The sequence below is a fragment of the Pan paniscus genome, chromosome 19 (genome assembly GCF_029289425.2).
Source record: "Pan paniscus chromosome 19, NHGRI_mPanPan1-v2.0_pri, whole genome shotgun sequence".
Classification (NCBI taxonomy): Eukaryota; Metazoa; Chordata; class Mammalia; order Primates; family Hominidae; genus Pan; species Pan paniscus.
The window spans coordinates 97,392,983-97,416,053 of NC_073268.2; the positions used below are offsets into that span (position 1 = coordinate 97,392,983).

General features: G+C 53.4%; 1 protein-coding gene across 3 annotated transcripts in view; it reads left to right on the top strand.

Moving 5' to 3' along the window:
• The window catches only part of RPTOR (regulatory associated protein of MTOR complex 1), a 417,904-nt gene that overhangs the window by 267,461 nt on the left and 127,372 nt on the right, over nucleotides 1–23,071 (top strand). For all 3 annotated transcript variants that reach the window (XM_063599478.1, XM_003831138.7, XM_055101956.2), the window contains 3 exons: nucleotides 6,488–6,588; nucleotides 7,366–7,510; nucleotides 21,938–22,013. In XM_063599478.1, the coding sequence (XP_063455548.1) occupies nucleotides 6,488–6,588; nucleotides 7,366–7,510; nucleotides 21,938–22,013 (322 nt within the window). The remainder of the gene's footprint in view (nucleotides 1–6,487; nucleotides 6,589–7,365; nucleotides 7,511–21,937; nucleotides 22,014–23,071) is intronic.

A 23,071-nucleotide genomic window follows, 5' to 3' on the forward strand; every position in this document is an offset into this window, starting at 1 on the left:
GCCCCGTCAATCAGGGCTGGACAGTCCATCACGTGCAGAGCATCCTCCCGACTGGCAAGGTGGCTTCCACAGAGCGATTCTCGAGACCCGAGGGGCGTGGACACAGCTTCTACGCAGGCAGTCGGAGAGCCACTGGGCTCTTGGCCCTCACTCCTCCAGCCAGAGGAGTTTTGCTTTCCTTAGTCCTGCATAAGATTTTGTTTGGGTAGCTAAAAAGTAATGGAAAACCACCACAATGATCAGTGGAGAACCTTGTAGGTTTGGGGGCCCAGCTGTGTGTTAAGAGTCATCAGCCTGTGTAGTGCGAGCCAGGGCAGAAGGGCCTGGCCCGAGAATGCCGTCTGGACGCCTGGCGGGCCTGGCTGCAGGGTGCCGCAGAGGAGGTGGGAAGAGGCATCTGTGGGAGGCCTGGCTGGCCCCAGTGCAGGACCAGGGAGCAGCTGAGGGCCTGGGGCCTCCGGGGTTTCGAGCCTCAGTGAAACGCGAATCCACAGGGACTCTTGGAGTGGGGACCAGCAGTGGAGAAGATGACGGCATTGCACTTGATTTTACACACGTTCCGCTTGAGCTGTGATGCCAGGCAAGCCGAGGGTGAAGGGAAGCGCCTTGTCGTGAGACCTGGAAGGAGCAGGGCTGCCGCTGGAGCAGATCCTGGGGTGTGAAAAGAGCTGGCGACGCAGTGCTCCCAGAGGTCACTAAGGGAGGAGCCGGGTGCCAGGGGAGAGACAGTCAGGATTTGCAGATTCAGCAAATGAAGAAAGGCAAGGCTGGCCAGCCATTGGAGTGAGGGGGCTTGGGAGGAGGTGGCTTGGAAGGGCGGTGAGGACAGAAACCAGCTTTCACATGGCAGATAAGAGGAGCCTACGGGGGCCAAGGAGAGCTTAGCTAGTGCCAGCTTCAGGGCCACATGGGTTTTCCCCAGGGTAGACAGGCATAAGGCCCCAGCGGCCACTGCATGTTGAGCCCCAGCAGCCAGTGGTCTCCCCGGCCCATCCCTGGTCCTCCCGTTCCTGCGAGGCGGCTGCGGGGTCTGGGTCTGGTTCCCACCACTTGTCTCTAGTGGAAGACACACCCTCATAGAGCCTCAGTTTCTCCATCTGAAAAGCAAGTGAACATAAGACCCGCCTGGCGTGGGCACTGGGAAGGAAGTCTTGGTGGACTTGGCAGGTGGGTGACTTGGGGGCCTGGGTCCACCGAGCCACACAGCGGGAGGCATGGCATGAGTGCCCAGCTGGCAGCGGTGGTGGAGGTAGCGTAAATGTTCATGCTGAAGAAAATCCAAGCCTCTGAGAGGCTGGGCAGCTAGTCCACAGTCACAGAGCCAGTCTCTGGCCAAATTCAAGCCCCCGTCTGTCTGGCTCCCAAGTTTAGGCCTGGAAGTGAAGGAAAAGGAAGGCTGGGGGTTCTGCAGGGGAGACATCCTGATGACCTCACAGCTCCTTGTCCTTGTCCTCTGCATGGATGGGGCCAGGGACAGCAGTGAGGCGGCCACCCCATGGGGACGAGATCATGTGTTGCGTCTCCTGAGTGCAGACAGAGCTGAAGGCGCCCCCGAGAATCCAGGTGAGAGCAGGAACCTGGAGAGACTGGGAGGCGAGCACCTGCCACATGGGCACCTGCGAGTGAACCAGGGAGGGACAGGGCCCCAAGGAGTGGGTGGCACCTCGTGCTGGAAGTAGGGAGCAGGCAGAGTGATGGGGCAAATGACAGGGAGCCGGGCAGGTCCGGGAGAGGGGGTGGGGGAGGGAGCACCCTTGGGAGAGTGACTGTGATGGGCTGTGATCCCTCAGGCAGCTGGTGGAGAATCAAAGGCGAGGGCTGGAGACACAGCAGCTCTTGTTGAGTGACAAGTTCCCAGCAGAGGGTGGTGGTGGGGACAGCCAGGGGTGTCAGGGAAGAAGAAGGGGCCTTAGGGGAAGTGCACCTGCTTGGCATTTCGGAGCTGGCCTGGCACTCTACGGTGGTTGCACAAATGGGGTGTGGATGCTGAAGTTCTGCCAGAGTCTAGCAGGGCCGGGGTCATCATGATGGCCTGGATGTTGCAGTAAGGAAGATAAATCCTGGCAAGAAACCGCATGCCACAGGTGAGCCCGGAAGTGTGGGGGAAGGTGGAGATAAACCCTCCTGCCAATGGCAGTGAAGGAGAGTTTGAGGAGGCGCGGGCCCTGTTGGGGGGCCACCCCTGGCATCTGCCACATCTGTTGTTGGAGTGTCATCTGTTTTATTTTAGTCGCCATTTTGCATCAGGGTCAGCTGTGTTGACTCAGCAGAGAAACAGATACCACGAGTCATCCAGCCATAGCACTGCTGGGACCAGCGCTTGAGTTTTCTTATCTCCCAATTCAGGAATCTTTTCCTGAACTGTAGCTTTTTACAGTTTTCACATAGAAGTCCTTGATTAACACTCTGGATTTAAATTTTAAAAGAGCCACCTTGATCATTAACCCTTTGAGGGTTCAGAGAAACTTCTAGAATGAAACATGGTCTGACATGGACAACCCACACCACTAGGCTTCTTCTGTGGTCCCCTCGTCATCTCGGTGGCCTCCCAAGTCGGGCGAGACTCAGCATTGGTTAGGATCAGGTACAGAAAGGAAACCAGAAACAAATCGTTTCTGCAAGGATTTAATTTTATGTGACGTGAAAAGTGAGGGATGCTGGACTCGGTTCCACCTTGTCACCCCCAGTAGGACCAGGCCTGCTGGATCAAGAAGCCTCATCAGCTTTTGCTCACTGGATGGTTGGTTCATCGACTTGAATGATTTCTGGGTCTGTCTGAAGTCGTCTGGGCAGATGACTCTGTCTGGTTTCACGATGAGCTTAGGGAAGAGACCAGTGGGATTTTCAGGACCATGTTGGGAGAGTCTAGCTTTGCATTTACTTACTGGTGATCATCACAAGATACCAATTTGTAAAAACACAACTAAGTACACACTGGTCCTATCTGGCCTCCGTTTATCTTGATGGCTTGGCCATCCAGTGACAGTGCTGGGGTGTGGGACCTCGTGGGAAGCTCTTTGCGGCTCAGAATGCAGCTTTCTGTTAACCAGGGGTCACAGACTCGGGAACAGCAGGGGCTCTATGAGCTTCACTCGATTCAGGATACGTGGGCTCACGTTAGGGATGCGTTTAGTCCTGGTTTGCAAACAGCCTGCGGGCAAATGGTCTGTCTGTGCTTGTGATGGTCCCTGCACTTCTTCCGGAATGCAGCCCTGGCCCCCGCCAGCTGCTCGAGCTGTGCTGCCCCCCTAGGCTCCCTCCCCAGCATCACCAGGGCTGAGGATGAGGAGATGCAGGAGCCAGGGTTTCGGCAGTTCCCTGTTACTCAGGTAGGCACACTCATTGCAGTAAATGTTGATGATATAAAGACAAGGAAGGGTATCCCCATGATCGCATTTTGAGGTTTTTCCTCCAATTGTCTCTCCTTGCACATGTTTGATGTAATCGTGACTATAGAGTATTTGTCTTGCTTCTTTACTTAATGTTATAAAGCATTGTCCCATATTATTGAAATATTCAGAACAGTTTAACTGCTTGTAGCTGCTGCGTCGTGGTTGTTGCGTGGTTTGTTTAATCATTTCTCTCTCATTGGTTTCGGAGCGAATTTTGGGCTTTCTGCAATGGCAGATGACACAGCACCACACACCCTACATCCCATTTCCCCATCCTGCTTCCGGTTTAAGCATGGTTGGTTCCTGGAAGTTGATGTACTGAGCTACGTAGATTTTTCCGACTTTTACATGTGGTAAAGAAGGTAGTGCCAGCGCACACTCGTACAGGATAGATGTGTCTTTGTTTAGGGCAGGGACAGACACATCCAGCTGCCTGAGAATGGGGGCTCCGCACACCAGAAAGACCAGCTGTGTAACGTAGAGTGTGGACTTTGAGTGATGCAGTATGAGTCACTCAATCGGTCTAGTCTGTGTGACTCTGAACACACAGACTCCGGGCACTTCCCGGGCTGGCAGTGCTCCAGGCACGTTGTTACAGTCGTGCTGGGAGGGTAACATGTCTGAACCCCATGGAGCGAGGACCTGAGCTCTGCAGTTGGTGTTGGGCCCCACCCTGCCCTGGGCACCTCTCTTCCTGAGGCTTGGGGACAGTCCTCTGCCCTCATAGTTTGACTAACTCCAGATATGTTGAGAGAGAAGAGAGAACCCGTGACAGGACGCTGAAGATCAGCACCTCCCGTATCCTCCTTCCCTGCACACTCGGGCCACCTCCCGTGTCCTCCTTCCCTGCACACTCGGGCCACCTCCCGTGTCCTCCTTCCCTGCACACTTGGGCCACTGATATGTTGAGAGAGAAGAGAGAACCCGTGACAGGATTCTGAAGATCAGCACCTCCCGTATCCTCCTTCCTTGCACACTCAGGCCGCCTCCTGTGTCCTCCTTCCTTGCACAGTTGGGCCACTTGTGTGTTTACTGATCCTAGACCACAGAGCTTCGGCGTGTGGTCTGGGCGCTGTCTGTCCTCTGCATGGCTTTGGTAAGGAGGGCAGGCAGCGCTCGGTGACAGTCCTGCAGCTTGAAAGAGGCGGTGTTTTTGCGGAACATAGTTATTGACGATCTTGGCAGTCATTTCATTAAAACGGTTTTCAGCATATGTGTTTCTCATCTACAGGTGTGGGACCCAAGACACAAGTGTGTTGGGGCTCCATGTCCACCCCACGATGCCCCCCGTGCCCCTTCTCCGTGCTGTTTCCTAGGGCTGTGTCCCGGGCAGCCACCCCTGTTCGCGCTGGCGCTTGAGGGCTGAGATGAGCAACCTGGTAAAATGAGTTCCTGGATTGTTTGCTTGCATTTCATAAGGAAATGTCTTCTCTTTGGGAGGTGTGCCCCACCCTCAGATACCTCCGTGGGGCCAGGCTCTGTTGCAGGTTGTTAGAGGGTGGGCACCTTTGCTTTTCCTCACTCCCCTGCTCGGAGGTCGCAGGGCAGGCAGCCTGGCCATTCCTCCTGCGCACAGTGGACATGCTTGTTCTGAAGCGAGAGCAGACTGGGGAGAAGGAGGAGGGGCTGAGACGAGTCTCTGCTGTCCTTGTGCCGTGTGTTCGCCTCCAGGCCCGGGTTTCTTTTAAATGGTGGGAATCCTTCATGATGCCTGCCCTCCGCCACCCACACAGCTAATGAAAGGGGCTTCTCTGTCATCCCCGTCCTGGCCAGCAGCCTGACTAGAAAACCGTGATGTTGGGTAAACTGGTCTCCACCGTGGAGGTCAGAATTTTTCTTGAGTTTGGAAATCTTTGTTTGAGACTTCCGGCATTGTTTGAGCAGCAGTGCTGCTTTAGAATATTATACTAACTTCTCAGTTTCTCCTTTTTCTTGTCCTATCACTGAACCTATTTTGAGGAAATAAGATGTTATTTTCTGTTCGTAAAGGAAAGAAAGAGCATGTGTTGAAGAATTACATTAAGAAGCTTGCTTAGGCTGGGCATGATGGCTCATGCCTGTAATCCCAACACTTTGGGAGGGTGAGGCGGGAGGATCCCTTGAGCCCAGGAGTTCAAGAGCGGCCTGGGCAACACAGTGGGACTCCACTACACCAATTTAAGAAAAGAAGTTCACTGAACTCAGCTACCCTGTGTTACTGATGCATAGCCTCTTTGAATATTATTCTGATGAAGATGGTGCCATCAGATGGTTCCTGCAGTGGGAATTGCTGATCAGCTAAATCTTTTCGACAGCGGGATCATGCTTATGGCTCTGAACACGTGGCATTTGGTTTTCCATTCCGAGTTACTTCACTTAGAATAATGGCCTCCAGCTCCATCCAAGTTGCTGCAAAAGTCATGGTTCTGTCCTCACAGCTGAGGAGTGGTCCTTGGTGCTGCCTGCCCCATGCAAAACGGCAGCAGCCTCATCCCCCCGCCCACTCTCTGTCGTATTTGTCTCTGCGTCATCTGCCGTCACTTACCTCTAATGTGTGCTTGTTCATTTGCCTGTTACCTGTCCTTCCCCCTAGACCCTTAGGACAGGGCCTGGGCGCGCGCTGGCAATCCCCACCTCCCTGTCGCAGGTATCAGCTGCGTGTTGAATACACGGGAGCAAAGTAGACCTTGCGGGCGAGACTCCCCCCAGCGTGGACGGTGCACTTCCACAGCGTTCGGTGGCTGAGGTATAACCCTGCAGAGCGTGATGTGGACTGCTTTCAGTACGTGCCACAGACTGCCCTTGGGGTCCAGTCATCGGTCCATGGGAACCATGTGTGTGACCAGCTGGGCTTGGTCTGTAAGTCTGGGGACACCGGAGGAAGAAGCTGTTTTGGAGATGTGCGGGAAGGAGGAAAGCTGCAGATGGAGGTTGAGCTCTGAGCTGTGAGCTCATGGAGAGTTTGATTCTCCCTGCCGTGCACCGAGCTTCTGCTCAGAGCCTTCCTCCCTCGCTCAGAGCCTTTCCCGCCCGCGCCCTTTTTTCTTGCAACCTCTCCTCCATTCCCTGCTCTCAGAGCTGTGGCATCACTCATGAGAACGCCCCTTGTTTTCTAGGATCCCTGGCCGCCTGAACGACAGGAGGACGCCCCTGGGTGAACTGAACTGGATCTTCACAGCCATCACAGACACCATCGCGTGGAACGTGCTCCCCCGGGGTGAGGCGCGGGCCGGGCCTTGGGGAGGGAGGCTATGGCCTTGAGTGCGCGGGGAGCCGACTCTCGGACATGAGAGGAGTCAGATAGGATCCGTGAGTGCCTCCCTAGTGAGGAAGACAGTGGGAGGGGCTGAAAAGTAGAAGGCGACCACCTAAGGAGGTGTCTGCGAGGGGCTGAGTTACTGCACGCCAGGTTCTCAGAACGGTGGTGTGGAGAGACTGCGTGTCAGCGCTGGCCCTGACCGGTGCACAGCCCTTACTGCGCACCGGCGGCTTATCTTCAGAGTCGTCGGCATTATTCACACTGGCTGGAAACCAGAATTGCTGTTTTAAGACTTGTTTGTATTTTTTATTGATTGGTTGATTTGGGGTGTTTGTTCACATGTATGTATATGTGCACTGTGTGTGTACATGTGTACATGTGTATGCATACACGTGTGTATATGCATATTTGTGTGCGTGTATTTGTGTATGTGTACACCTGTATGTGTGTGCATGTGTGTATTTGTGTATGCGTGCCCATGTGTAATGTATCTGTATAGGTACACACCTGTGTGCACACGTGTATGCACGCATGTGTGTACATTTGTGCACGTGTGTGTATGTTTAAGTGTGTGTACATGTGTGTGTTTAAGCGTGTGTGTGTGTGTTGCTGATGGGAAATATGCATATTAGTCCCAACTTTAGTAATTTTTGATAGAAGTGAATTTGTGTATTTGGCTTTAAATGCTAGACACAAGTCACTGAAGACTCCTTTTTATCTTTTATCTGCCCTCAGATCTCTTCCAAAAGCTCTTCAGACAGGACTTGCTGGTGGCTAGTCTGTTTCGAAATTTTTTATTGGCGGAAAGGATTATGAGGTCGTATAACTGCACTCCCGTCAGCAGCCCGCGTCTGCCGCCCACGTACATGCACGCCATGTGGTGAGTGTTTCAGGATCCTCCAGGTGCCGTGCTCCCCCGCCCTCCGTGGCACTGTGATGTCATGGAATTGCACGGAGCTGGGCAGGGAGGCCCCACACCTAACTTGGGGACCCCGTGTAGCATTAACAAGTGAAGCTAAATGCAGGGCTCCCAGAGATCTCCACACAGAGGAGTGGGGGTCTCCTTCGGAGGGCAGAAGCCTTGGAGGGCCTTTTAGGACTGCACGGGAGCAGCGGCCGGCTGAAGCCTCACAACTCTGCAACTCGGGAGGGTAGCACTTTGCAAGAGAGTTTCTAACCTTTTAGAAACCAGTAGTGAGAAAATAACTTGCTGACTTGAATATATGAAGCACATGCAAGCTCGCTCTGGAGAATTAAACTGTTGGGCTCATGATCAATTAGTTTTTATGCTTATTTCTCACACACACACACACACACACACACACAACGCTCCTAAGTGTAATCCTTTATGACTATTGATTATAGTTCTCTCCCATTGCTGAGTTGCTACTATTTATACAACTCCTAATAGTAGTAACAGTGACAATAATGTGATTTGTTTTTAGTCTAGACATTATATTTGAACATGTTTGGTTTCTTTCTGTTCTGTGGCTGTCCTAACAGAAGCAGGTTTGGGCAAATTCTAAAATGGTATTAAAACAAAGGAAAAATATTTCTGTTCATCAATGGGAGAAACCCTAACAACACAAATATTTTTAAAAGAGCGATTAACGTATGCCTAGCCGCAGAAGCCATCATGTGGCGTATTTTCATGGCCAGGTTTATTTTTAGCTAGTGTTTTGTGTTTTCTTTTTAAACGTGTACAGGACCACTTTCCCTCAATCCTGGAAACCCAGAGAAGCAAGAAGGAATCTAAACTCACTACCCATCACCCACTCCAGAAAAGTTAGAAATAATCTAATTTTTAATGTTTATAATAAATATTTATATGCGATAGATCAAAATACATTATACCCAGCATAGCACTTGGACTTTAAACAGCAAAAGTTAAAGCATGCATGATCTGTGTCCTTCTTAAGACTCTGTAAGATAAAATAGAGAACCCTGATAAGGAGAAAAGGAAATTGAAGTAAACCATTTAAATAATGTGTAAATAAAACCACCGCACATTTATTTTTCACGAATCCATGAATAACAGAGCTGTAAAAGAGACAGTTGTTTGAAAAGCCTTTGCAATACTTAGAATAAATATTTAAAATGAACATTTTTTTAAAATAAATACTTAGAGCATTTTTGAAAGAGTATATTCTCAAAATGGCCTTATTCCTTTAAGAAAAGTAAGGCCTTAAATCCTGTCTCTATTTCTTCTAAGACAGGTTATTGTAATACATTTATTTTAAAAGAGGAAGGAAAAAGAAAAAAAAAGCTGAAGGGGTCAGTGCCACATCAGATCCTGGATCAAAAACTAGTTCAGCACTGGGAGCCGGTTGAGCACTCGGAGCGGGGTGGGCAGGGCCTCTGGGCTTGCAGGTTCCCTTACCAGGAATCAGTCCATGGAAACCTTTTTCCTTCTAGCGTATGTTTTCTCCAGATGTAAAAGCACCTCCTATCTGATGTGCTCAGCTGCGCAGAGTTAAAGACAGTGACATCACATTGGAGTCCGTGGTCAAAGACCAGAGCCAGAGCACAGAGAGGAGCCAGGAGGGATGAGCAGGCGAGGACAGGTGCAGGGAGGGGCATGTGGCAAGGCCGGCGTGGGGCAGCCACATCCCACCTCTCCATCTAGAGGCCACGTGGCGAGGTCAGCACAGGGCAGCCACATCCCACCTCTCCCTCTAGAGGCTGCGTGGCGAGGCCAGTGTGGGGCAGCCACATCCCACCTCTCCATCTAGAGGCCGCGTGGCGAGGTTGGCACAGGGCAGCCACATCCCACGTCTCTGTCTAGAGACTGCTTTCTAGGACTGGCCCCTCAGAAGTTTTCTGAGTGCCAGCATTTATATCAGTGCTGCTTTATAGAAGGTCCTTGTCTAGGCCTAGCTGCAGCCTCTCCCAGCGTTGCTGGGGCTGCCCTTCCCTGCCCAGAAAAAAGGCCAGCTATTCTGCAGACTCTGCTCCCTGGAGCCTCACAGAGCCAGCCCTCACCTGTGCTTATTGGTTGCACTAGAGAATCATGAGGTGATGTTGCAATCCACAGAGGCCCAGAGAGCCTGGGGACAGCATCACAAGGGTGCCTCGCAGCCCCTCTTCCTGACGGTCACTGTGGACACTCTGGCTTTTCTCCTCTCCTGGTTCTGACCTCCCTGAGTGTGTCAGAGGCTCCGCTTGGGCTAATGTGCGCCTTTAGTGATCCAGCCCGCATGGTCCATCATCCCACCACACGCGGCCTGCGGTGTCGTGTCCTCCCGCTTCCCTTTCGGGCGCGTTCTTCTCCTGGTTGTTGCAGGGTGGGCTGTCTGGGAAGTAGACGGAGACGGAGGCTGGTGTCATGACACTGCTCGTGAGTGGAGCAGCCCTAGGTCAGCGGTGGAGGGGTGGGCAGAGAGAAGTCAGGCTCACCTCCGCCGGCCCTGGGGAGCTCTGAGGATGGGATGGGAGATGAGTGGGCCCGCCTGCATTCTGCATTGGTTGTCAGACATAGGCCACCCAGAAGAGGGCCTGACAGCCGTGAGCCACCTGCCTGTGGTGCCCCCAGCAGCTGGGGCAAGAAAACCTTGATCCTGAAGGGGATCCCGGCCCCTCCCTCACAGTGTCTTGCTGTAAGAGAAAATCTCACCTGCCTTACCTGGGGCTGCTGTTACCCCAGCCCCATTTTGATGGGGCCCTTGGGAGCGGAGGAAGCGCAGTGCAGAGGAGCTGTTCCACAAGCGCACAGCCCATTTGCAAGAAACATGTTTCCTCTCCTCATCCGGGAAAGTGACACTTCCCGGCCGGCTGTGCAGAGCTCGTCACCAGGCCCTGCTGAGGCCTGTGGCAGTAACCGCAGGGCTGGACTAGAAGACAGCAGCCAGCGGCACCCGGCCACTGTAGCGGCCACTGGTGCAGCCACTGCCAGCAGCCAGGGCCTCCGGCCCAGCCCAGGTACAGTGGAGTGAACTGTGTTCATGTAGAATCACAGCGGTGATGCCCTTAGTTGCTAGGCTGGGGCAGGGAAGCACCGCCCTGGCCTCCTCCTGGTCCCTGGCACCCTTCTACCGGGTGTCACTGTGTCCCCATGGTTGGGTTTGACGGACATCAGGGATGAAGACTGAAGAAGAACCAGGCCAGGAGTGGTGAAGGGCAGGGCTCCTCCAGTGGGGTGCACAGGGTGGGCCCCCGTGCCGTCACCACTGGCCACTGGGCACACCTGTGGGCTCCACCAGCCACACAGCTAGAACTCGCCCTGCTGTTGCCGATGGCCTGGGTGGCTTTGGGGTTTCACCTTCAACCGGCAGAAGAAACATTATGCGCTTGGATTTTTTTCCTTTTTCTTTTTTAAACTCACACCTGGGCACGCATCTGCGTCCTGCCCTGGCGACTGACGTGAGCATGAAGGGAGCTTTAGTCAGCCGCTCGGCCCGCGGGAAGGAAGAGGCGAGCAGAAGTGACTCACACCAGGCTCAGGCTCCAGGCTTCGTGGCAAAGCAGTGAATGTGAACACCCGGGGGGCAGCTGTGCCAAATTGAAGCTGATTTGTGCTGAAAGAAGAAAACCTCATTCACAGATTACAGACCAGTCATGGCCCTTCTGGTGGACGCGTCTCCCTCTGCTTAGTAATAGGAGTTCCTCCAGCGCCACTTGTGGGAAATAGAATTTGAAGGTGGAAACAGCACTAGGGAGGGCACTAGCCATCTACTCCTGTGTGACAGCAGTGTCGCTGCAGACTTGGCAGCTCAGAACAGCACGTGGCCTCCAGATCCAGTTCCTGTTGTGGGGCTTAGCCAGGTTCTCTGTGCAGGGTCCCACCAGGTTAAGGCTGCCTTCGCAGTTGAGACCACCGGCCATCCCCACCAGTGGGGTCCTTAGCTTGGCCTCCCACCACTCAGAGCCAGCAGGGGAGCCGGGTGCTGCAGCCTTACCTAGTGCCACACACAGTCACAGCAGCCATCACCGTTGCCATATTCTGCTGGTTGAAAGCAGTCTCAGGTCCCACCTGCACCCCCAAGGAGGGGCCACACCTGGGACAGGGGTCCTGGGGCCACGTTCGAGCCTGTCCACCTCAGCTGGTGAACCGTGCTGGGGTTTGGAGAGGGTGAGAGTAAAGTCGCAGAGCCCAGGGAGCAATCTGACCACAGCTCCCCTGAGGCACACCAGTCGCGGCGGGTGACCACAGGTGGTCATGTAAGAATAGGAATTCCAGTGACTGACTGATTAAGCGCCTGCTGCGTGTTGGGCTTTACAATTGTTAGGCCATCTCCCCCTCACAGCAGGTGCTGCCGCAAAGCTATGATTTTTGCTATCCATATGCCCATTTTACTGATGAGAAACTGGGGTGTGTGAGGACCTGCATGGCAGGGCCAGGCTGTGGCTCCAGCCATCTAGTGCCAGCCTGCCCCATGCTGACTTAGCCGCGTACGTGCTGAGTCATGGGATGTACGTGCATGAGCTTCTGTTTCAGGCGCATCCCTGGGACAGGAGTGCACCCAGGCAGAAGTGGTGTTTAACCAGGGAGGAAAGCTCTTGTCACCTCTTGTTACACATGACCACTGTGCTGGCGGATCACAGCATCGTTGTCAGCGTGAGGAAGCTTCCCCGGTTTCTGAACGAGTCTGATCAGGCAGAGACGAGCAGGGAGTGGCACTTAGCGACCTGCTGTAGTCATGCTCCTGGGAGCAGGAGCCCATGCGAGGTCTCAGGAAGGATGTGCGCCTCATGTGAGAACCCCGTGGCAGGTGGCATTCCTTGCATTTTGCAGTCAGCCGCATCCCACCTACAGAACAGAGCCCTGGGGTTTTCCCTCCAGCTGGACATGAGAAGCTGCTGGGGAGTCAGCAGCCCTGTCCTGGGATCCGAGTCGTCTTGGTGACTCCCACCCTTCGATACCTGGCCGAGACCCACCTGGCTTGGGCCTGCCCTTGGTTGGGACCTCACTGACCTGAGGCCCCTAACCCCTGACCCCTGCCTTGGCTTTACGGCCTTTACAGTGCTGGCCCTGGTGGCCACCCACCTGCCTGCCCACCGTGCTCACCCTGCCTTTGAATGCCCAGCCTCTTTGCCCCACAAGCAATGTGACCTGGCTTAGGAGCGTAGCTGAAGCAGGTCGCTAAGGAAAAACCAAGCAACGGGACTAATGGGATGTTCTGAAAGACAAGGACAAATCAAGCCATTTGTCAGAACATTGGTTATAAAAGGGAAAATTTGGGAATAACTCTACTACCTAACAGAATAGGAACGTAAATTCAGAACGGATACTTAAAAGAAAATCTAAGCAGTCTTAAAATTTTATTCATGAGTATGCAAAATATATGTTAAATGAGAGAAACAGAACACCAAATTGCATCAGCAATATAGTTAATATCTATGTTAAAATACATAGTACACACAGCAATAAAACACTAAATAGATTTATAAATAAACATTAATGATGCTTGTGCCAGGGTGGTACAATTGGAGTGATGGTTCTTCATTTTAAAAATTGATAGATATTACTTTGGTTAATTAAAAGTCTGCCTATAGATTTTCTAAGCCTTCGAAGCACTAAAAGCAATTTTTAAAAATAGAGTCTTTATGGCTAAGGCATTATTGTTCATAAATTCAGAACTAGAGACACACAGAAGAAATCATTGCATACTTCTTTACATGAGGAAAATCATGACTGGTAGAGTGGCCTAAGAGGCAGGCGTGGGGGCTTTCAGACAGCAGAAAGACGGGGCTGGTGTCCAGGAGGGTGCGGGCATGGGTAGGGCAGCGCCCGGGGTGTGCTCAGTCCAACCGGGGCTCTGCGGGGCGGTTTTGGCCCACAGTTGCCAGTCATAGAGGAGCTAAAAGTTCATATTTTCATTTTTAATTATCTGATTATTAGATGTTGATATCTAACGTGGCATTAAAAAACATTCTGCGAGCCCAACCAGACACATCCAACCAGACAGCAGCCTGCAGCCTGCCTGCTCCAAGCTGGGCCATGAACCCCTAGGGACAGAGGCTTCAGTGAAGCCCTCGGTGCCTCGGCTCCCAGCATGGGGGGCGGCCCGTAGACATGGCAGTGCCGTGTGCATGGAGAGGGCAGCGTCCACGGTGACTTGCGGCCGAGTCTCAGGATGCTTCCCCCACTCTTCTTCCTCAGCCGCTCCTGTGCGTGTCCAAGGGTCCTCTCTAGTTAGGGATATTTTCTGCAAGGTCTGACATCGTGTCTTCTTGTCTTTCTATGCTGGGAAGTGCCAAATAAGTAATATTAAAGGGTTCTTTGTACAGAAATCAATGATGATGTGAATTCAGGGAGAATCACTTGCATTTTACACATGTTCTCTGGGGAAGGTTTTCAGCAACAAGGATGCCAGCGTGAATCTAGAGCTAAAAAGTAAACACGAGTCAGTTCCATTTAATGCTGAAAATTATATCATGAACCAACTTTGATAGGGAATTGAATGTAAAAATTGGGCTTTAGATTTGGAGAAGATCCTAGATCCTCGTAGGAGAAGAAAGACTGGAAATGTGGTCTGGCTGGTCAGGAGCCGGGACAGCAGGTCCCACGCTGTAGGTGTACACAGATTCTCCCCGCTGGCTTCTCTGTTCTGTGGCATCTTCCTGGTTTCCTGGAGTCAGGGCAGCTCCACTGGCCTCAGTTTCCAGAGAACAAACCTGACTGAGGTGGATTTGCCACCTTGGCCACTGACCAGTGCGGACCCCGCCCCGCCCCAACTCCAGCTCCACCCAGTTCTCTCATTTCCTCTCCTCTCACTGCCACCAAAACATTATGTCAAAAAATGGGGGTTTCTCAGTCTGTATCAGTTCACTATGTGTGCAGAAAATTTATCGGCATGACTTTAACGGTAGTAGACCACCCCCCAGTTCTGAATGCTGACAGTTTGTAAAAGGCCCTTTCCAGGTGTTCTGCCGAAGCCACTCATGCACGGCCTTCTCACGGCGTCGGGCTGCTGCGCCCCACAGTCCCCCCGCGCTGGGCCATCTTGCACGGGCCGCTGCTGTCCAGTGGCTTCGAAAGGAGTTTGGTAGTTGAGGTGAGACCGCAGGTGCGCTGCTCCAGTGGCTTCGAAAGGAGTTTGGTAGTTGAGGTGAGACCGCAGGTGCGCTGCTCCTCAGGAATGGCAGAGGCTTCCCATGATGGGGAGCATCATTTTCATCTTTTTTTTCTTTTTTGGAGGCAGGGTCTCGCTCTGTCACCCAGGCTAGAGTACAGTGGTGTGATCTTGGCTCACTGCAGCCTCAACCTCCCAGGCTCAAGCAATCCTCTCACGTCAGATCCCCAAGTAGCTGGGACTACAGGCACACGCCCAGCTAATTGTTTTGTATTTTTTGTAGAGATGAGGTTTCACCAGGTTGCTCAGGCTGGTCTTGAACTTCTGAGCTCAGACAATCCGCCCACCTTGGCCTCCCAAAGTGCTGGAATTAACAGGTGTGTGCCACCGCGCCCAACAGGGAACATCATTTTAAAGCAGCTCTTTGCTTCCCAGTGGAGATTCCATAGCAGCCGTGTGTTGTTCCGATGTGTGTTTTCCCAAATGCGCTACACAATTAAGGTGCTTAGGAGGGAGGAGAGGCAAGCACAGAGGTTTGGCTTGCGCTAGCTCCACGTCCTTCCCGGGTTTCAGAAAGGCATGTACTTGCCCTTGCACTGCCCAGAGACCAGGCCCCAGCACTGCCTCCTCTCCATTCCCCACGGAGGCTGAGACGATTCCTCAGTCCATGTCACCCTGAGAAAATCCCCCTCCAATAAGGCATTTGATTCTGTGGAGTCCGTCATTGCAGAATTTTACCTCCACTCTGTCCTAGGCATGTTCACATTCGAAGTCTAATTCTAACTCTTAAACACTCTCACCACGTCCTTACACGAGTGAGTTTACTAGTCTGGACACAGGAGGGAGGCTTCTGGAAGACTGGGAAACCCCAGGCCTTCTTAGATGTGAGCAGTCCTTGCCGCTCGTGATGAATTTCATGCATGACTTTATCACTGTCCATCGGAATCCCGCCGAGGCTCTGGAGGCAGAGATGTCAGATCTCTGATGACAGTGAACTTCCACAGAGGGCAGCAGCATCTCCCTGTGTATCACTGTGTATCTCTGTGTGTCACTGTGTATCCCTGTGTATCACTATGTATCCCTGTGTGTCACTGTGTATCCCTGTGTGTCACTGTATGTCACTGTGTATCTCTGTGTGTCACTGTGTATCCCTGTGTATCACTATGTATCCCTGTGTGTCACTGTGTATCCCTGTGTGTCACCGTGTATCCCTGTGTGTCACTGTGTATGCCTGTGTCACCATGTATCCCTGTGTATCACTGTGCACACAGTAAAATTTAACAAGAAGCCAGTCCATTCCACCATGTTACCATGTTGCAGATTTAGGGAGGCGTAACCACACAGACTTGGTACTGGTCTTGATTGCGGAGGGCCTTTATGCTGAGCCAGAGATGCGGAAGATGTTGGTGCCTGGCTATAAGGGCTTGAGCCAGGTGGATACGGAGGGCATGCAGCCAACACCGCTCTTGAGACACCAGCTGGGTTAGTGTGGAAAAACTCCATTGAATGGTTTGCCTTTCTCCTTAAGTGTGCTAGTTGAAACACCCATTCATTGGGAACCCATGATCCAGGGGCTTTACAAATGGGCATGTGTGAGCATAGGCAGCATAGGCTGCCGTGGCCCCAGGTGTCAGGGTGCAGGCAGCTCCTGTCTTGGAGGCTTCCATCCCCCGTGGAAGCTTGTGCTGGCCACTGGGGCAACATTCCCACAGGTGGGAAGGCCGCGAGGAGTGGACGAGGCAGCTCAGGCCTGGGGGACAGACTTGGAGCTCACATGCCCATCGCCCCCCTGTCCTGTGGCAGTGTCTGGTCCGGCCTCATCCAGGGAGGGAGGGAATGTGGCCTCCACCTTGAGTGGCATGTCCCAGCTCCAATCCTGTTCCTTAACAAGGGCAGGGAGGGAGGCACAAAGGAGTGAGAAGTGGTTTCAGACGCTCAGACAGAGAACATTCGGCTCAGAAACAGAATCGTGCTCTCCTCTGTTACTAGATTTTGCCAACTGCAACTGAGGACTGAGCTGCTGTGGAGGTGGGCTCCTCGCCATGGGAGCATCACCGGGGGCTCTGCAGGGCTGTCTGCCATGAAAACAATGCCCAGAGCTCTCTCCTCCCCTCATCAATAGACCAAAGTGTGTACATCCCCAGGGAGCACACAGGAAAGATAGCAGAAAAGAGCATTTGGAATAAATAATGTACAATCTAGCTATTATACTCCTTGGGTGGTGATGGAGAGGTTGAATTTTTAGCAAGAGGAAAGAGGGAACAAAGCCTAACAAACATTGAGGTTAAAACATGAAGCATCTGCATTTACACTTTGCTTCAGGCCGCGGCGGCAGTAATGAATACTCAGAGCCGGCTTCCTGTTTAATGTTTGATGCAAAGTCACCGGGGAGTCATTCTCCTTCACTTTCAATTTCAGGGGTCCTGAAACCCTGTGTTTCTCTGCGGTAATAACCTGTGCTTTCCGTTCCTGGGGCGGGCGCCGCTCTGACTGATCAGCGCAGATGGAGGCTGTGCGGACTTGGACTTGGACGGCTTTCCTCCAGCCCACCTCCTGGGCACCCGCCATCTCAGGGCTGTTTCCTGAAAACCCAGCTCTTGCCTAGATGACATGTTTTCCAGGCGAGTGACTCATCAGAGCAGCCAACAGCTTAGACAGTCCCTCTGCCCCCAGCTGCTGGGGGGGAGGAGCCCACGATGCAGATGAGCTGGTCACAGCTAATCACAGCCTCCTCCCCTCAGATCTGCACTCCAGCACTCCAGCCCTGCTTCTCCAGGCAGCTTGATCGCAGGCTGTGGGAAGTGCTAATCCAGACACCTTCCCGGTCCCCTCCCACCTTCTGCTGTCGTGTGCTGCCAAACCTCACAGGGCTGGCTGCTGCCGAAGCCCACCACCATGGTCTCTCGTGTGTGCATAGGACCCACTTTCCCACTTGTCTTTAGCTGGGAATCCCAAATTAGAGCTGCAAGTTTGTGTTGATTTTACCGTAGAAAATGCAGCCAGTTTTAATCAACAGATAAATGTTCATTAGAGAATACCGTTGTTCTGCTGTTTAAAAGGTTGCCGTGCAGGCCGGGTGCCATGGCTCACGCCTGTAATCCCAGCACTTTGGGAGGCCACGGCAGGCAGATCACCTGAGGTCAGGCGTTCGAGACCCGCCTGACCAACATGGTGAAACCCCGTCTCTACTAAAAATACAAAAATTAGCCAGGCGTGTGGCGCATTCCTGTAATCCCAGCTACTCAGGAGACCGAGGCAGGAGAATCACTTGAACCCGGGAGGCGGAGGTTGCAGTGAGCCAAGATCGCACCACTGCACTCCAGCGTGGGTGACAGAGTGAGACTCCGTCTCAAAAAACAAAACAAAACAAAAGGTTGCCATGCAATTTTAGAATTTAATGGGTAATCTGGCCCTGTAATTTGGTTAAATAAATAAATAAATAAACCACCCACGGCCCGGCCCCGAGAGGGCCTCTGGCTTGCTCAGCAGGCGGTGCCAGGGTGCGAGCTCCTCCCAGTACCTCCGTGTTCCCTGCCTTGCTCTGAGTGGGGCTGTCCTTCGGGCCCAGGCCGAGCTGTGGCTTGAGGTTCAGGGCCACTTCACTGTGTGCTGATAATCGGGTTCCAGCGCTTGTCTTTCAGCGGTTTGTAGGCGTTCTTTTACATCCTTTCTTCTCATTAGTACTTGAACAAAGTTCTTTTCCTCCTCTCATGTAGACAGCTCTGCCTCGAGTCCACAGCCCTAGGTAGCCGGACGGCCCCGAGCAGCCTCCGTGCATCGTCCGGGCGCCGAGCCACAGCCGTTCCTCCTGGGCTTTGTCTCATCCCCGCAGCCTCCTGAGCCTCTGTGCATCAGTGAAATCAGAACCATCTGGGGCTGCTTTTCTGGTCTGTGAAATGTGGAGCTGGGTCAGTCCCCGCCTCCCACCCCCGGGCTGGATCCAGGTGGGCCCCCAGCCTTTTAGGAGCACATGTCCCACTGCAGCAACATGGGTCACGTGTCCGAGAGAGATTGTCACCCGTGGCTCTGACACAGCTTTGCTGGGCGGTATCCTGTCCGGTGTGCTGAGCGATGTCTCCAGTGCAGTTCAGGCCTTCAACACCAAGCGAGGGCCTTGGAGAGCGTGCGAATAGGCTTTGCGGGAGGCACGGTTCCAAAGGCGCCTTGCCCAGCACTGACCGAGGCCACACCAGGTGCCACGCTGGTCTGCTCGGCCCACGGCCCGGACACCCTCTCTGCCCTCCTCTCGCCTCCACCTCCCCTAACTTGCACACACTTTCTTCTAACTCCTGAAGCAGAAACTTTTTATTTGATTAAATTCGAGGAATCTTTATAGAGTTTAATTGCAATAATTGACTTTGCTTCTGTCTTAACAAAGAGTAAAATCTCCCTCAATGCTGCTGAATACCATTTGCCTGCAGCTGGGGATTTACTGGGCATATGGGAGCTATTTATTGCACGTACTTTGAGGCCTTTTGATTATCTCCTGATTGCTTCTTAACTCTGTTGGCAGGGGAAGGGCATGTTTGTGCAAAGAGGGCCAGTCTTGAGAAAATTGAAATATATTTCATATATTTGAAAGTGAAAAATTGCTCTTTGGTCCCTTTGTTCATCTTAAACTTTTACTTTTTTTTCTGGATTTTAACATTTTTCATTCTCATTTTGGTCCTTTACTAAGACATCGAGAAAATGTGCCCTTTGACACGGCAGCACGGAGTGTCATTAACCTAAAAAATAACACAGAGTCCTCGAGTCTCTTAGAAAATTACCCAGGAGAAGAGAGCGCAGTGCTAGAAGCAGAATCCAGTATACTGATCATCACTCGGTTTCCACAAGGAACATATTTCTAGCAGAAAGGGAGAGTAGGGCTGAAGGGATTGCTGTCCTTCCTCCATCCCTACGACGAAGGTTGAGTGTCCCTAATTCAAAAATCCAAAATGTTCCAAAATCCGAAACTCTGTGAGGGCCACCACGCTGCCACAGGTGGACAGTTCCCCTCCCGACCTTGCGGGCGCAAACTTTGTTTCATGCACAAAATTGTGTAAAATTCGCTTCAGGCTGTGTGTGTAAGAGGTATATGAAACATACATGGAGTTTGCTCTTAGACTTGGGTCCCATCCCCATGATATCTCATTATGTATATGCAAATATTCCAAAACCTGAAAATATCGGAAACCCAAAACACTTCCGGTCCCAGGCATTTTAGAGAAGAGATACTCAACCTGTATCCGCGGAGATCAAGACTGTGTTCTGTGGCCGTGCTGAGAGCGAGGTGATGATTCACTTCCAGTTGAGAGTTCATGTTGGATGTTGTGGCGGGGCGACAGCAGCTGCCTCCGACTGACCCCTGCTTTGTGTCAGCCGCTCTACGAGGACGCTGTGAGGGAGGCATGATCATGAGCCCATTTCACAGATGGTGAAACGGATCCTAGAGAGAGCGCCACGCGCCCAGAGCCCCAGAGCCACACGCTGAATTTCACCAAGCGGCCTCCCACACGGGCTCCCTGGTCAGGCCCTCATCCTCTGGATGAGGCAGCGAGGCAGGCAAGTCAGCCGCTCCCTGGGCCGGAGCTAGTGGGTAGCAGAGCTGGGAGCAGAGCCCAGGCTCGTGGCTCCCGGTCAGATCTTTTCTTCCCTCTCTCCTTCTCGAAAGTCACACGGGGCTGCTCATGCACAGAGGGTGCTTTCCTGCTCGCCCTCACTCTCATTTAGCCAATGCATATTGAAAGCCTGCTATGTGCCTGGCACTGGGAAAGAAGTTGGGTACGGCTGGATGCCAGGGCACCTGCAGGATGTCTGTAATTCAGCGTGTGGCTCTGTGGCCTTGGGTGCGTGGCTGTCTCTCTAGGGTGAAACAGTCTCATGATCATGTCTCCCTCACAGTGTCCTTGTAGAGCAGCTGACACAAAGCAGGGGTCGGTCAAAGGCAGCTGCTATCCCTCTGCCACAGGGCTAGAGATGTCAGAGGTGCTGGGGTGTGCCAGGCCTGGGGTACCGCGAGAAGGCCAGAGCCACAGAAAGGCTTAGGGGGGCCGTGTTAGAGCCTCCGAGAAAGCTCACAGGGCAGCTGGCCTGGAGGGAGGTGCCAGCAGACGGGCCCATTGGGAGGGGGCTGTTAGGACAACACCGAGGCTCTGACAAGGCCATGTCAGGAAAGTGGCGATGGTAGCTGGGGGTGCCCCATAAGGCTGTTGCCTATACCTGGGAATCCCAGGAACTGGCCTGGAGGTGTTAGGTCCAATTCAGACTGCCGGCTGGTCCTACAATAGAATTGGGGTGTGGAGCTCTGGAGAGAGGTGTGAGGCTATTTTAAATAGTGTCTGGGGGTGTCAGTGAGCAGGTGGCAGTGGGCGCCCTGAGCAAGGATGAGAGCAGGCAAGGAAAGGGCTGTGGAAGCTGCAGCAGCACAGCCCTGAAGGACGGGGTCGGGAGCCCGGGGAGGAGGCTGTCTCGCGTTCACTGTGACAGGAAGGAGGCCGGAGGAGAAAGCCTCATACTGTCCAAGGGGGAGAACTCAAGAGGGACAGTGTGGTCGGTTACTGTGACAAGGGGTCTTGACAGGGGAGGCACATCACCGGGGTCATCTGTGGAGCTGCTGTGGCTTAGGGGGAGCAGCTCTATGCATGGTAGGAGACCCCAGACTGCAGGGTGCCTGGTGAGACCCACAGGGAGGCAGCAGGAGCTGACTGAGCAGGTGGCCGTCCACACCAGGGAGCAGCGGAGGGGAGGCAAGGGAGGGACAGGGAAGGGCCTGACGGCACCATCACAGCGCAGAGCTCAGCCCTGACCGCCAGGACGCCTTTCCCTGACTGCACGCCGACCCCTCCTGATGAGGCACTTTGGCCCGGCCCTGGTGTCTCTCCCGCGTCCCTCCAGGACGCTGCCCCATCAGAGCCTGTGCAGGGACCACAGCTGCTTAGAACACGTGGGCTGCCACTACATGGGTTCAAGTCACAGTCAGAAGCCACAGCAGAAAATGGGAAGCATTCCTTTATTTTTCCAAGCTTTTTTTCTCATTTTATTTTAAAGAGAAAAAATGTGACAAACAAAATGGTGAGGATGCTGGCAGCACCAGCGTTCCCGGCCTGCACTCTCTCCTGGCCTCCCCTCGGACATCTTCTGCAGCCCAAATCTGAACAGCAGTGAACCCGTCAACATGCCCCCCACCAGCTGCCGTGGCCTCTGCCCAGACCCTTGCTGCCCAGGCTCAGCCGGCTCCTCCTGTGCCCTGTGAAGTGGCCTCGTGTGGAAGCCCGTCCATAATGCTCAGTGGATTTCCTCTGTTCTCTCCGCAGGCAAGCCTGGGACCTGGCTGTTGACATCTGTCTGTCTCAGCTGCCGACGATCATCGAGGAAGGCACTGCGTTTCGGGTGAGTCCCTCCAAGGGCACCCTGTGCGTCCGCGGCGGCAGCCACTTCTCTGGGCACCTGGACTGCAAAGCCCCCAGACTGGGGGTGGTGCCCAGGACTCTCGGGTGTCAGATTTTGTTCACCTGCCTGGAAAAAATGTAGTTGCCAGAGTTTAAAACATCGAGTCAACCAGGGTTTAAAGTTAAACTTTGAAAGAATCAACTTTTAAAACAGTCCTATCTCAAAACTTTGCTATTACAGGTCTACTTTTCTTAATGCGGACTCACTCCCTGTGAGTGGTGATCCTGTTACACTTTCTAGCCTTTTCACCACAGACGCGTTGTGGATCTCCCCCAGGCCTCTGACTCTCAGCCCTGTGGGACAGTGACCCACGGAGGGTTTGGTGCTGAGCCCTGGAGGGCCTTCTGCCCCCGGCCGCACTGCACGGGCACTGGAGAGCTGAGCCACCCTACGGCGGAACCTGGGTTTAGTCGCCACACCTGCAAGTGAGGGTGGCCCCGGGCCTTCGCGGCAGCTCCCTAGGACCCCCTCGTGGTTTCTTAATGAGCTTTTGCCTTACGTGAGGTGTCAAGTCTGAAAATAGATAAATAAGACGGAGGCCCTGCCCTCCAGAAACCCGTGAGGAAAGAGGAGCCTCTCACATCTGTACAGAATGCAAGGGAGGAATCGGCAAGAGGGCGCGGCAGACACGGGGAGGCCAGGGATGGGGGAGGCGGCAGCCTGGGCAGAGGCAGGAGGGGACCAGCATCCCCGCCTCCCGTTGGGGCCACACCTGAGACACCACCGTGTCAGGCTCCAGAGCCACAGAGCCTAGCTTTGCCACCGAGGGGAAGTTTGGTCGCCTCCTGTGTCGCGGTCTCCTCATTTAAGGGAGGGATTATGGTGGTATCCAACCCCAGGGGCGCTGGGAGGACAAAGGGAGTTAATGTAAGAAAAGTGCTCTGGACAGAGCCCAGCACAGGGCCCTTGGGAATTCATGTGCAGGCACTGCCCCAGAGCCAGCTGTCACTGATGTGAGGATGCCACCTTCCAGCCCAGGGCAGGGGCACCGATGGTCA